The sequence below is a fragment of the Ornithodoros turicata genome, chromosome 9 (genome assembly GCF_037126465.1).
Source record: "Ornithodoros turicata isolate Travis chromosome 9, ASM3712646v1, whole genome shotgun sequence".
In the NCBI taxonomy this organism is placed as follows: domain Eukaryota; kingdom Metazoa; phylum Arthropoda; class Arachnida; order Ixodida; family Argasidae; genus Ornithodoros; species Ornithodoros turicata.
This window is the reverse complement of record NC_088209.1, coordinates 39064537-39080186: the sequence shown is the minus strand read 5'-3', so window position 1 is coordinate 39080186 and position 15650 is coordinate 39064537. Positions and strand designations below refer to the sequence as shown.

Genomic DNA, 15650 nt, shown 5'->3' with positions numbered 1-15650 from the left:
TTTTTCCTCTTGCCTCCTTATGCAGCTGCAAAGTTGTACGTCGAATGCAATGTTGTACACAGTAACTTTTCTGTTTCCGCCAGCTGTTATTTCTCGGTCACCAACCCTCATCCTGATTATCATTCTCAAGAAGCGTTAAAGAATTTCCGAGGAGAAAAGAGAAGAAAAACTCCGGGAAGAAAGACTCCACGAATACGGCAAGACAGGGAGATCCCATTCCAACGTGGCCAACACGAGGAGTTATAGAAAGGCATATTTTCTCTCTGGTATGGCAACATTTTTCTATTCACACAACGGCGACAAAAAATGACTATCTTTCATAATTAAGAAGCGAGTCAAGTTTAATGAGGATGATGCTCCAGAAGCTTGCCAGAATAACTGCAGAAAAAAAAAAGCGTGTATGCAGGGTGTTCATTTTTATTCGTTACATAATTTTTATATACAAGGCGTTTTTTCTAATCCGTTACAGAATTTATTTAAAAAAACCATGAGAGCAGCATGTCGTTTTTGTAGTTGAGTTCTACGGCTAGGCTGACATCTTCTCGATGAAAGTATGCAACTACAAGATGACTAATTACCTAAAATTAATTGATGAACTTTCTTTAATGAGGACATTTCGGACATACGCGGGGGATCAGAATGAGAGACCATCAAATCTATCTGCTATACCATGCCATCTCGCTTTTACGAGAAATCCCTAAATCACGAGGTTAATTAATGAATTTCAGGTAATTAGGCACATTGTAGTTACATACTCTCTTCGAGAAAACGTACGCCTGGCCGTGTAACTCAACCGCAAAGGCAATAATGTTATCAATAAACGTTAAATGAGTTGTTATATCGGGGTAATAGACACGAAAAGGATAAACAGGTGATGATACATCACGTTCTATACGAGATATGTCACGATACGCGGGCCAAATATTTCATAAACCGACGTTACGTTTTCCTTCCAAAAACTGCAACGAATAGACTTGAGATGACGTCATGCTCGGACGTAGTATTTATTTCACAGTACGTCAAAGGCCCCAAAGGGGGCATTACAGTTGTTTACAGTATTGTTTGGACAGACAGCGCCAGTCTTAATGAGCTTTCAAAATTAATTTCAGTAACTGAAATGAGGGCGTGGTTTAAGTCAGAAAACTGATGGGGAAAGCCCTGAGGCCTGTAATCCGCAAAAATGGAAATCGCAGCGAGGAAAAACGCAAAATCTGCGTGTACGAACCTGCGCAGTTCCATTCTATACACGCGGCCGATTTTTCGTCTCTCCCTCGCTCTCTCCCACTCCCTATACCGCTACCGCTACTAAAAGCACCGCTACCGCGCGCTTTTATTTCTTCGTTGTCTCGCCCTACATAGAAGATAGGCAATTCTGGGAACAGGTCTACCTTTTGATTTGATTGCGTTACAGAGTGGAACGGAAAACTGTTTTAGTAGAGGGGAATAACGTAAAAGTGCTGCGCCTAAAACGAAATTTCGCAAGACGCAATTTTTGCATCGAGATTTTGCCCCTCTCTCACACGCACGAGCTTACGAGCACGCTGCTAGTCCATTTTGGCTTTGTTTTCCGACATCCCAATTTAAACCGCCAGCCCATGTTTATTAATTAACGCAATTAATTATGAAAACTCGTTATGGTTGGCGTATGCTGTTTGAAACAATATTACGTCGAAGTGGGCCATGTCGCACAAGAGCGCGTGCAGCGCAGTTTTTCAAAGGAAAAACTTACCGTGGATTTATGAAAATTTTAGCCCGCTTACAGCCCGCTATCCACTGAATTACATAATGACCTCTCTTAGACCGCAATTTCCAGGACATACCTAATTTTCCTGCTGCTAGTATCGCCTTGGCTAGTATTGGCTAGTGTCGCTTTGGATTAGTATCGCTTTGCATGTATAGGTGTATGTTTCATATTTCACGTGATGATGCGCTAAACCAACACCCACTTGCCATGCTTTACTGGCGTTATTCAGGTATTACAATCACTTTAGTAGGTACCAACATCAATCATTCCAGGTTTTTGACATTTACTCAGCCATCTGCAATGTTCCATAAGCACTCTCTCAAGGCAGGACATTCAATGTTATGTAGACGGCATGTCACAATCAACACAAGTGCGCATGCATGTGTGTGACTGCTATGTGGCAATAGGCATACAATAGGCCAACATCGTGTGCGTAGATACGCACGAAAATCCTACGATACTGTAACTCAGCTATACCTTGCAACTCAATTTAGCTAAAATTATTTAATGCATCTTGTTCTGCTACGAATCTCTCCCACCCGTATTTTCCGCGAAATTTACAACAAAAACCTAAGTAGGATTCTCCTTTTACTACGCCACCGGTTGTCATGCTCATGTGCATGCAAGACTCCAAAGATATCGGGGTAGTGGAAACGAAAGTGGTACTGTTTTTGCTTAGTATATTTAAGTCGTTTGAGGTTGTCACTGTGAACAACAACAACAACAACACACACAAAAAGGGAGGAGGGGCTAAAGAGAGGATTTTTGGGTTTGTACAAGGGGGTATAACGATGAAATACGGATAACGTTTGATCGATACAAACTACATTTGATTAAAATATTAATTAATATTTTTATAGTATAGTTACTATTGTCGGCGTATTTACCCGAGTCCTGCACAATTTCCAGTGCCAAAACTTCATTGCCTGCGTCGGCTTGAGGCTGTGTCTCGCACTGAACATTTCCCATTGCTCTCTACGTAGGTCAGGCAAAACATAAGCTTTACTAATCCTTTCACTTGCTCACTCGTCGCCACAACATATATTTCTTGCGGTTGTACGCAGATGCATTTGTATGGAATTAATTTAACCTGAAACCAAGTTTGCTGGGAAACTTATTTCTACTGAGTACAAAACAATACTGGCTTCGTTCGACCACGCAATACGTAAAAACAACACCCACGTGGTCCCTTATCACGATAATGAAGAGGTCCGATAAGAGCCACCCGCATCATCGGATGCTGACATGCATCCTGCCACGCCTTTTGCTTCGTGTGCAATCACAAGCACTCACAACCGTTCGCAATCGTACAATGACGTCAACAATACACAAATAACAACACGCAATGGGTGGAACGGTGTTTCTCAAGTAATTACGACAGTCAGCGACAACAACAATTCACGCAAACAAGTAGTGTAGGAGAATACGGAAGCATAAAAAGTTGAGGTCATCTTTGTATATATGGTGGTCTGCTGCGTTCTGCTTGCTCATTCGTCTTCGCAGACAGCTTTTGTTGGAGCTCAGCGGCCGTTGCGAAAGCCCATTGCGAAGCCTGTTTCTTGTGTTTGGCTTCCGACAAAGATCAAATCCCAAACACGCAGCCGTCCCAAACAATCCACCCAATCGTTCAAAGTCAGCCGCCAGCTAGCCAAATCGAAGCGCCACGGATGTCGAAACGCGCAATCTAATAACATGCAGACGAACAAAAACAGACTTATAGAAGGGAGAAAAAAAACTCGTATAGCGACTTCCGCAACCCCGATTTAGTTACGATGTGGTAAAAGCGAATGCCGTTATTAATAGAAAGGGAAAACAGACGCCGTGAAGGAGTGAAAAGACAAATTAAAGCAGACGACATAGAGTCTGAGCGCGGGCGCGCGAGAAATAATCGAGACAACCCAAAAGCGACTCACCTGAATGCGGTGTTACGTTGTGTGTATACGCACTTTTTGGTCGGGTGAACAAAATACCAGCGTTTATGCTACCCAACATAAGACTTGCGCGTCGTGCGCCTACAAGCGTACACTTATACACGGATGCGCGGTGTATATACATATTATTGTTCTACCTACCTCAAGTTGGTATCCCGACATAGCTCACACGTCACTGCACACGGCGATATCCCATACAGAGCGGTGCCGCAAACAATCCGCAGAACGCGTGTCACTATCGGAGCCCACGTTTTTGCAAACCCGGGCCGCTGTGTCGCAGACGACACGGACAGGCGATGTCCACTGGCTACCTCGGGCCAGCACTGAATGCCGACGACGGCACCAACACCAAATCATGCATGACAGCCAAGGTACGGGGGAAGCCCAGCGGGTTTCGTCACACCACGTCACGAGGATACGTTATCCAGCTCAAGGTGACTCCCCGTGCGCCCTCGATCCGTCTGCTGGAGAAATAAAGGAACAGAAGACCGTCTGCAGAAGCGGGGTAGCCTCGTTTCTGGTAGGAACTTTGGTGGCGTGGACGACGACCCGCCAACTCACTTCTTTCCATGGCGGAAAAAGTTTTGCTCAGACGAGGTTTTGTTTTCAATTTTTTTTTTTTTCTCTCTCTTCGGAATGGTGTTGTTTGGAGGGGAACGTGAGGTGCGCCATCTCTCGGTGGGTGGAGGAACTAACGCGAATGGCGACGTCATGGGGTGGATGGAAAAGGTCGATGACGTTCGCGAGGCTGGCAGTTCTGTTTGCGTTTCCACGTAACGCGACGGTGCTCGTAAATGTTCCTCGTCTTTCGCGCTTGCCATCTGTTACGGCACTTTCGTCACGTTTCTTTTCGGATTTTGTGAGTTTCCCTTCGTATTTTCTGCTTGTCTGCGAGAAGAAAAAAAAATGTTTGATGCATTTCTGCATCGGCGCGTGGCAGGTCAACTATCTCGGAAGCTCGCCAAACTGAGTACAGGAGACGCGTCTGCAGTACTTGAACCAGAGCCTGACTTGAACGACACTGAACACTAAAGGGTGCGATCACACTCCCTCTCAAGAATATTTCTACACCCCTATTTCTTTTTCTTTTTTTTACAACGTAGCACAATACAGAGCGTTACGAATTTTTATATACAAAAAGTATGAGAGCAGCATAGATGTTTTTGCAGTTGAGTTATAGTATACGACCAGGAAGATATCCTCTCGAACAGAGTATGTAACTACAGGATGACTGATTACCTAAAATTCATTAATTAACATCTTTAATTGGGAAATTTCGGGCTAAAGCCAGACAGCAGAGTGGGAGATAGTCCTCGTCGAAAGCCATTCCATCTTTTAAAAATCCAGAAAAGAGCGCGTGCCGTGAAATATATCCATCGCTGAATTTCGCTATGTGAATGCGCCGAAACCAAAACCGCACACTTCAGGAGCGCTTCGCCGACGAAAGCTTATCTGGGCCGCTAAGCGGTTACCCAGGCAGCACAATGTACTGAAAGTCGAGTGCAATAGGGGTGGACGGGTAGGTGGAAGGCCTTGAACAGACTCTTGAAACTACCCAAGCAGCACAATGTACTGAAAGTCGAGTGCAATAGGGGTGGACGGTATGTGTCTTATCAATGTTCTTTGGTTTCACGGATCTGTTCAAGGCCTTTCACCTACCCGTCCACCCCTATTGCACTCGACTTTCAGTGCATTTTGCTGCTTGGGTAGTCTTGCCAGCAGATCAGCACCTACTCCAATCATCTCGACAGCTCAAGAGCACGTGGTTCTCTAAAGTGGAAAGCGCACTGTCGACTGCGCCATGTGAGGCAGGATAGACAGGCAGGGGGAAAGGGTGAAGATGGAGTCAATCGTCGGTGACGGACCCGATGCCGCTTGCTAATACGACAGTTTGAAAACACACAGACATTTTACTGAACACATGGATGACTGAGAAAGTAACAATGGACCATTTCTGGGTACGCGTGCCCAGCCACTTCTGGCGGCGGCCGCCATGTTTATTGACATGAATAGTTCATGTGGATGCCGACGCGCTCTCCGTCCCCAAACCTTTTTGTCTTTGCCGGTCTTGGCGCATGATCGTTGGCATGAAAACATGGCATGTTATGAACACGACTTAACCAGTTCACGTGTGGTCTTTTGGGATGCATCACGTGTTGTGTGCTTCCACAGGAGCGGGCTATATCGTTCTCAACAAATGTTATCCCGCTATAGCCTCAAAAAATGCCAGCTAAGTCCACGTGGTGTTACTTCGTCATTTCGCCGCCAGGAGCGACGTGTGCATGGACATGCACATTCAAAGAGATTCGTAGATATTTCTTCGCGCGTGCGCCCTTCAGGTTTTTGAAAAAACAGTAATTTGAACGGCTTTCAATGAGGATATAGAATCCCATTCTGCCATTGCGCTTTTGCCCGAAATTCTCTAATTAATGAGTTTTAGGTAATTAGTCACCCTGCAGTCACTCTTCGAGAGGATGTACGCCCAGCTGTATAATTCAACTGCAAAACGGCATCTACGCTTCTCTCATAGATGGCTTTTTTTTTTTTTATCTGTAAAGGATTGGGGGAAAAAAACGCCTTCTTTGTTCACATACCTATTTCCGATATGGCCTGCGCAGCCCTGATAAATTAATAAATTCCCTGTTTTTCTTTTTCTTTTTGTTTTTTTCTTTTTTGTGGTAGAAGAAAGCTCTCAGGTTTCTGACCCTCAAAGATGGAAGCCGCATCGAGCCTGTGCCCATGAAAGACGGAAAAACGCAAGATCACGCGCAAAGTTACGGCATAGGTGGCGACCGCTTCACAATATATACTTCGATAGTAAAATCGCTAAAACCAGTGCTAAAAACACTAAGGACGACACAGGACGGAGGCACTGCGCTTTCGCTATTGGCTTCGAGCTTTTATCACGAGTGACCAACAGGCCCAAATTGGTAATGAAAAAATGGCTAGGAAGCAAGCGAGCTGGTGAAGATGATGCATAATGTAAAAAGATGAGACTTCGTGTTTGTGTCTGTCCCTTCGTGTTCCCTAGTCTCGGGGTTTTTTACATTATGCACCAAATTGGTACTTTATTCACACTTCTTATAACTCTCAATGCACAGGCGATGCCGCCCCCGCAATGCGTAAGAGGACCAGATCCAGCAATCCTCAAAACAAATACACACGAAGCGAAGATAGAAACCGATACTCGTTCGGATATACTCTCGTTTCGTCGCGATTCTTTCTTTTTTTTTTTTTTTTTCTGCGCACGCTCTCCTCCTTGCTCTCTTCCCGCTCGCGGGCGGAAGCTCGTGCGACACGGAAGGTTAGGAATTATTTACAGTGCCGGGGAGTAATTAAATATCAGGATCAGGACACTAAAATGGGGGAACAACTGTAATCTAGGGGAATAGAAGCTGTAATTGCTCAACACAGTGTTTCCCGAACTGTGGGCAGTGACAGAGGGTTCTGCTCAGACCCAAGCAGCACAACGTCTTTGCCCAATATTGGACCAATCTTGGACCGACATCGGGCCGGCATTGCCAATATTGGTCCAATATTGGACTAATGTTGTGCTGCTTGGGATACACTCTTAAAAGTGAACTTCACCACATAGCACGCTCCTAGCCAACCGTCAGCCCGAGTGACATCGTTCTGTCCCCGTGATTTCTTGAAAACCGGGAGGGCGTACGCCTTTATTGTGACACTTATGCGGAAATGTTAATTGTCACAAAAAAAAAAAAAGGCGTACGCCCCCCGCTTTCCACAAATCAAGAGCGATAGAGGTATCACCCTGTATGATGGTTGGCCTTCAGCGTGCTATGTGGTAAAGCTTCGTTTTAAGAACGTAGAGACTGACACGGGCCCGGCCCAGACATTCCGAAATGGGGCGCCCGACGTACAACGACCTTTATTGGCTCTTTAAAGATTATTGATTGCGCAAGAAAAAGATGTCGTCCACGGACGAGGGAATGAACCTGCTTCTTGGTTCTTCGATCACGCAACCGGCTAAGCTGAAGTTGCCAGGCTTTTCCGTTCCTAATGAAAAATCCCTTATGGGTCCCGAAACGTCATGTGTTTTTCGACTGTTTTATTTGTTGCGCTGCCGGTGTTGCCTCTTGTTTCCGGAATAGAGAATATTCACACGTATAGAACACTCCAGGTCCGGAGCCGAAAAAGGTATGGGTGACTCAAAACCCGGCCCGTGTCAATCTATGCTGTACCCACTGTTTTGCGTCACACACACACAAAAAAAAAAAAAAAACAAAAAAAACGTATATTAGCGATCCCGAGGTCAAACGAACGAAATGAAACAGCCATTCGTGCTGCAATGGGTCTTTTTTCTCTCGTCACACACTCCTTGCAATGTTTTCTAAAGCTCGGCTGATTCAAGCTGACTATATTTGCTGTCAGATTAAATTTCAGCGTCAACTTTTATTTATTACTGTTTATGCACTCTGAAACCGAAAATCTTGTGGCATCGCGAAAAGCCAGGAGAAGGGTGTCGACATCTCATACTTCTGATGGGTCGCAAAGTAGCAGAGTTTCTCCTTGTAGTGTTAGTATATGTGGTTATCGTGGTGTTGTTTCGCGCTATCTTCACCAAAGATTTCTACTCTGAACATACCGTCACGTCGTACCAAATGGTAACCGGTCCATTCCTAAGGCAGCTAGGAACCCGGCCGAGGACGACAGCAACTTCGCTATACAGTCAAACTCCTCTATAGCGAACCCCTTTTTAACGAAAATACCACTACAGCAATTTTTTGTGCGGTCCCGCTGGAGCCCTACAGGTCCAATAATGGACATCCTTTTTAACGAAAATACCTTTACTGCATTTTTTTTTTTTTTTTTTGCTGTCCCCTGAGTTTCGTTGTAAAGGAGCTTGACTGTACTACATGATACCTGTTCATAGATGTCGCGCGACACAAAGCCCCGAATTAAGCGTGGGTAGCACGCGCTTTTATCCACAGTCTGAAGAAACCCGAAAGAGGTGCGCAGGTACTAACGGTAAACCACCGTTTATTAATGTAAAGCAACGGGCAGGCAGTTTATGTTGGCGGCGTAGTATAACAGCTTGTTGCTTGTAAACCCAGCGCAACAAATTACAAATGTGACAGCGAATTTCTAATATTCTTAATTTCCTAGCAACATTGAAGGCAAAACGGCTCGGGGCGACGTCTGGTGGGAAACAATCCCCAATTCGTCAAGCAACAGTGATCTATGTTCCCGACTGACTTGCTCCTCCTGTTGGCTACGTAGCCGAAGCCAACTTTAGTTTTTACACCCAGTGTTGTCCGCATGCAACGTAGTTTCGCCGCCGCACCTGACGGGCAATGCGCAGTTATTGGTGACCACTTCGACGCAGTGTTGCCCGTAATTTTTGTTTTTAATTTTCTGAAAAACTATAAGCGTAATTGGGACGTGAGAGTACCGAGAGCTTAGACTATGGAATATGTACGTATATGTATGTATGTACGTATGTACGCACTGTCTTCGTCAGGACAAATGCAGGACAAGGCACGAATACAGTGCCACTGTCGAAACGTCGACCCCTTGCCCATTTTACTTTTTAACGTCTCCCTATGTAATAAACTAGTGTTTGTAACTTCCCTAAAATCTGTTTCCGCGTCTTTTTTTTTTTTGAACTTATATATATATATGTTCATATACTTTAGATTTGATACTATAAAACCATCACAGAGCAAGCGGCAGAAGTCGCCAGCAGAGTGGAAAACGCATTTCAGACTGTGTGGAGGATCTGAAAGGCGCTACCATTCAATCTGCGTTGAGAATGCGTCGTAAAATTGCGCCTTGGACAATGCATGACGCGTCGAAGTGAAGCGTAGAGTGTCGCTTGTCAAGGACAAGCATTCCCGAAGGTCGGTGCTTACGTAATCCTGTATGTGTGTGTGTGGCCGGTGGGATGAGACGACCTATAATTAGCGCACTTTAGTTAAGAACTGAGGTTATGAAGGGCAGCTGTCAAAGACAGGCTTTAAATCATCTTGCGTGCGAACGCCGAAAGGGGTAGGATGTGTAGCAAACGGACGGAAAACTGGTGTTGTTTCCAGACGATAACGTTGTTTATACACGCGTTCTAAAAATAAAATGTTGGTGCAGGGTTGCCAGCATACTGGCAATTCTGCTCGTCGTCGGGTTCTATGCACCTTGCCTTTTTGCGCTTTTGCAGCCGCAACAGGACACTGAAGCTGGTTGACGGACCGTTTGATGACTTTTTTTTTTTTTTTCGCTCTTTGGTCTTCGACTTGTTTTTTAGAATAGTGATGTAAAGACGGTGTCTATTTTTTTTAAATGTTAATCGTGTGTTTAATGTCTTATTCGAAAGTTATCTGGGACAAAGTATATAAAGAAGTTTTTGGTCAACATCGCACTACAGTACATGGTGTTGTTTTCCCGGAGTTGGAAGAAAGATATGCCCCGCACGTACATTATGATCTACTTGTAGCTGGAGCTTGCAGCAGCCGCCAGATTATGGTGAGCTATGTCTCCGCAATTAATTTACAATAAAGGCGCACATGTGCATGACCTCTGACAGGAGAGTTGATTAGTGACAGTGACAGGGGTGGACGGATACCAGACGTTACTTCTTCCGCCTGTACCACTGACACGCCAACCTTGTGGAACACGCGCATTTCCGCACGTGCACGCTAGAAAATGCTGGCTTTCCCCGAACATGAAGGGTTAACTGTGTCACCGATATTCGCGCAACAACCGAAATGGGCTGGATATGACCGCTATAACTGTTCCTGAGAAGCTCACGCTGACCAGGAACCCTGTACAATGAACTGTCAAGATGTTTGTGGACTGTGGCAGGAAGCGGATGTGATCCATGACGAAAACCCGAGACTGGGAAAAAGACGAAAGGTCTCGGGTTTTCGTCATGGATCTTAGCCACCAGCTCGCTTGCTTTTTAACCATTTTATCGGATGTGATATTCTGCGCGACAGAAGTTAGTCCGGTAGCTCGGTGCGTGTATTCCTCCATCACCGCAGCGATTTCCCCCCAAAGGTCAGGGCAAACCGCAGCACTGCTTTTCTGAGTTTTTTTCCCGATAAAGTTAGACGGTTGCAGTGGCCAAATGAGGGACTGCCAGTGCAGACACTGCAGACACCCTCCTAAAAGTGTTATACCTCTGTAACCCTACTCCTCTTTTTTTTTATATTAATTTTCTTTCACGATGCGTGCCCTATATCCTCTGACCTATACCCTTATCTATGGACGCACATATATAGTCTCTGTCAGGGCGATACAGCTAACAGCAACAATAAATGAACGAAGGGGAAGTGATGATGACATGCTGAGGAAAAAACAAAAATACTGCACACGAACCCCTTTCTGCCTGGCCACCTGGTAATGATGAGGAACAGCACAATGACAAATTAGGACTGCGACACATGAAGCTGACATGCTGACGTGACCTATATTTCGTAGCTATTTATGCCAGACGCCAGGAGTGATAAAGGTCCCTTTTTTGTGACGAGTCCCCCCTTTATTGGAGCGCATCTCTATGCAAGTGGGACGAAGAGCTTAATATTAAACGAGGTCGCCCAAACTGCCGGTCCGGTTGCCATGGAAACATCCACTTGTGCCAAGGCAGTGGCCTGGTTCCCCGGATTCTATCGTGTGTGGTCAAAACTAGCCCAAAGCGAGCCGTGGTCAGATAAAAAGAACTTTATTTTGGGATGATGAATGCGGAATTTCATCGCCAGGTGGGCAGACAAAATGCAGCCGGAACCAGTGTTATAACGAAGGTGATAAGACCTGGAAAAAATTCGATATACGCGGAAATTCGATATAAAAAAAAGCGTGCGGAAACACCATGGCAGCCTTTTGAAAAGTACTATTAGAGTCGGCTGGCAGGGCAGTGCAAATAATCGGGTACGAAACGCATGCATTTCGGTCGGAAGGGCGCGAGACTTCGAATAAAGCAACAGTTCGAACAAAAAAGAGACTTCGTTATAACGGGTTTACTGTAGTTTCAAGACTACGAAGGAGCTAACCGGAGTGAGTATACTCGCAATGTACTAAACGATGCGATTGAGTGTTGTCAGATTGTTTTATTGCGCTTTCTTTCTTCTTTTTAGTAAAATCATGGATGCGGAGTGAAATACCTGTTCGTCATTAGTAAAGGTGCGAGAAAAGTTTTGGAAAAGCGACTGGTCCCCCCTAGCAACGATGCTGGGAACGCGTGAGATTTAATTTCGCGCCATGTAGCCCTGTCGCTCGCACGTCGCCCGCGGAATACTCATTAATTAAGGCTCCCCTCTGAGCGATCGCTGCGTATGCGACCTAGGGTTTGGATGAAATAACGGAGATTACGAGACTCACTGAAGTGGAAGGAAGTGCATGCACAACGCAGAAGAGACACTCTGTCGGCAACCTGTGTGTGACGTCACAGGCACGGCACAACGAACGCCACCTAGATACAAGAAGGCCTGCTTATTGCCTCCTCCCCTCGTATGCTACGTGGACATAAAAAGTGAGACTTCGTCTGCTACTGCGAATCGCCGTTCTGTGAATTCAAGAACTCTGAAATGGTTGCAGCTAACTGGGAACCTGTATAGACACGAATCTGTACACAAAAAGTGCAACACGCTTTACAGAAAATCAGACGTGAGAAAGATATGGGACCGTTTTGAGCTTTATTTTAAAGTTTTTCCGTCTAGTACGCGGGGACTTTCCATGAGTGCTCGCAGACGACGGCGGTCCGTCTCCGTGGCTACGACCGCCGAACGCTCGTTCGTGGTTGGCTACCGCCGTTGAAACAGGATCCTGATTGGCTGACTAATAGCTCCGTTACGTCACGTCGACGAGAAAGCAGGCTTTCTCTATCTAAGTGGTGCTGGCACAACCCCCCAGGTGGCGTTTCTATCCAAGATTAGCATTAGCACGCTACGCAAGTGAATGGTCCTCTTGATCAATGAACTTAGCATTCTGAATAAATTTGCAATTGGTGCGCACCTTGTCCACACTCAGAAAAAAGACTGAGCACTCTGCGTGAACTGAATGTTGTTTGCGGTCGTCTATTGTAGTCGCCAGTATTTTTCGTTACACCAAATTCATTAACATTTTAAAATGCTAGTTCAAGGACTGAGGCGGGGACGTTGATGAGAGGCACGCTCGTCGTAAACACCCTATTAAGCCTATTTCCGACAATGTTAAAAAAAAAAGTGACAAGAAAGCACAGACTCCATCGTCCCTTCCTGGTGACTGCATAAGAAGCACCAAACAAAGGATCTTCGGGACAGTTCTGAGGGAACAGATTGACGCGGTGATATCTGGACGGGAAAGCTTCCGCGAAGACTAATACGTATAGCACAAATGTCAGGTTCTTCGAACTTTTCTCTTTGCCGTTGCAGAAGAGAATTTCGATGCGTGAAAATCTGCGCGCAAGCTCCAGAGACGCTGGGTGAGTCACGGCATCGTATGCAGACACCACAACGTGCAGCTGGGGCTTGTAAAAATCTATATTTAAATCTCTGCTTGGAATACACTTTGCGTGCGGTCACGTAAAGGCTCCATTAACACGAGGCAGCAGCTGAACGTCAGACAAGTTTAAGGGAACGCCGTTGTAATATTAGAGAAGGGAAGTCATGATACGATGCAGACAAATTTTCGCAACATGGCGAGTGTGCCGTTCGCAGACGACAACTGCAAGGCCGACGGCAATTCTGTCGTCTGCAAGTCGTCTGCGTGGGCGCTTCGTGTCCACGTTGAGGCGGACACTTTTTGTGCGACAATTCCAATGAAAATATTTGTGGCAGAGGAACATTAACTTGGATTGGTTACCCGAGCCAATTAGGATTCCCGGGAACGTTTGCGTAGAAGCAATTGTAGCTCGGGACACCTTATACGATTCCCACAATAGCGACATTGCGAAACAGCGATACTCAAAGAGGCCGCGAGAGAAGACGATAGCCACTTCCACATGAGCCTAGTATAACGTTACAGGCGCTATTTCCCGTGCCTTCCATATAATGGTGATTTACGAGCGACAGCACCTGACAGGACCAAGACACTAGTATATACCACGCCACCTTTATCTGACGCAACGCGGGCAAATGGGACGTCAGTAGATCACTCGAAGTGATAATAAAGGTCCGCATTGGAGATCGGGCTATCCTGATAAGGACCTTCACACACAACCATATGCGCGACATACCCAGAAACATTACTAGATTACTTGGAGGAGTGATTAACTGATACAAATATGATACTATATCTAAATACTTTCACGGAAAAGTAAGTGTTCCAAAGTTGCAGTTGCAAACATACCCAGGTACAACCATTATGTAGATACCATAACATATTTACAATATACTATAAAAATCCGTACATCTGATACGTAAAATCTTACTCTCCCACGAGGTGAGGGCCATGCAACGGGGGATGGAACCTCGAGTGTGGAATGACACCCCGTAAGCAGGGGACATTGGGGACGTTTCAGGGAACGTTGCCTATCGGCGTTTTGACCATCGGTTCGCTTCGCATAGGTTTATTTTTTATGTCCATACAACGAGAAGCGTACTTTAGAGTGTTCTTGTGACATCTGCGACCTTTTTGTGAGACAGCATCGCCCCGTGCCTGCGAGATGTACTTTTCCATTCGTGTGTCCGTTAGCGATCGTAGCAGACGACAGTTGTGTGCAGGCGGGAACACCTGCATCACCTATCACGTGACAAGGCACTGAGTTAGCCGATGATGGTTAAACAACAAAACAAGAACAAAGGTGTCTTTAGAAAATGCAGAGGCACTATTCTACGAAGTACTGGTTGGGTTTTGGACGAACTTTGAGCGTGAGTTTCGTTGGCCTACTGGAGAGCTAAACACCGCTCTACGTGAATATCTTATCAATAGCAGGTCTATTCACGCCTGGAAACAGAACGAGTGCTGGAGAGAGAACTTCGAGCTTTGAATAGTTCAGTAGGTAAGTCGTAAAATTCGCAAAAAAAAAAAAAAAAACAGCTGCGAACGGCCACAAAAACTGCTGCTGGTAAAGAGAGAAGTGTACGGCATCACTTCAAACCAATCTCCCCTTTACATGACCTGGCTCCGACAAAGCGCCCGACTGGTGTGTAACGAGGGAAGCATGCTGTAAGCTCAATCGACCCAGCCCCGTTGACAATCTCATACGAGCACATTGCTAAACTCAGTACACGTAGACTTTGCTCGCGTATCGGGAACTTGTCCAAGCGATGACACGGAAATGAGATCCGTTAGCACTTAGCAGTGACGACGGCAGCACACGTTGCTGTCTGTAATTGCAACGCAGCAGCTTCCCACAAATTTCACTGGAAAACAAGATTCTGGCGAAGTTTCCTCTTTCTTCAGATGCTTTGCTCGAGCACCATTGACGTCACACAAACAATCCTACTTCCCGTACCTGTATCCGTGAAGAGCAAGCAGAAGCAGTTCTCTTACACGCATAAATACAATGACAACGTTCATCTTTAAAAATCAAACGGAGGAATACACAAATGGGAACTTGTTCGGCCCTGACAATGCGACGCAAAAAAGCACGTGTAACAGCCACCGATAGTTCGGGATGACATTTATACCAACAGAGCGCTGCTGCAGAGGAAAAGTTGTAAACATGGCAAATTCCCACGCGTAATTCGACAAACGTCACGCTCGTCCAACTCAGTGACAGGGGGAATTATGGGCCGGAGATACAAGTTGAAAACTGTATACTTACCGGGGAGCATGATTAATCCAGGACCGATATAGGAATACTGTTTGCGCGTTATCTTCGCAGATGGACTTCGTGTCTCACCTCCCAGAGCTTTCCCAACGTCCTCCGAACTTCCCACTGCCAGGGTTGCACACGCGAATAGAACACACTTTACAAACAGCTGAGATAAACACTAGCACAGTGCCATCCATGCAACAGTGGCACTAAAACTTGTCATGCCTGCAACTCAACGTTAACTGCCGCCGGTGCCCGTTTCAGTGAAACGAGTGAAGCGTGAAGC

At 45.7% G+C, this 15650-nt stretch overlaps 1 protein-coding gene across 2 annotated transcripts in view; it reads right to left on the bottom strand.

Annotated features, from left to right (window-relative positions):
- Positions 1-15650, bottom strand: part of LOC135368875 (dual 3',5'-cyclic-AMP and -GMP phosphodiesterase 11-like) — a 41029-nt gene extending 25379 nt beyond the window's left edge. Inside the window, exon 1 of one of the 2 annotated variants that reach the window (XM_064602420.1) lies at positions 15374-15650. In XM_064602420.1, coding sequence (XP_064458490.1) covers positions 15374-15383 — 10 coding nt within the window. In that variant the 5' untranslated portion in view covers positions 15384-15650. Of the gene's footprint in view, positions 1-3816; positions 4246-15373 lie in introns of those variants that run through there. The other variant, XM_064602421.1, reaches the window with a different exon arrangement.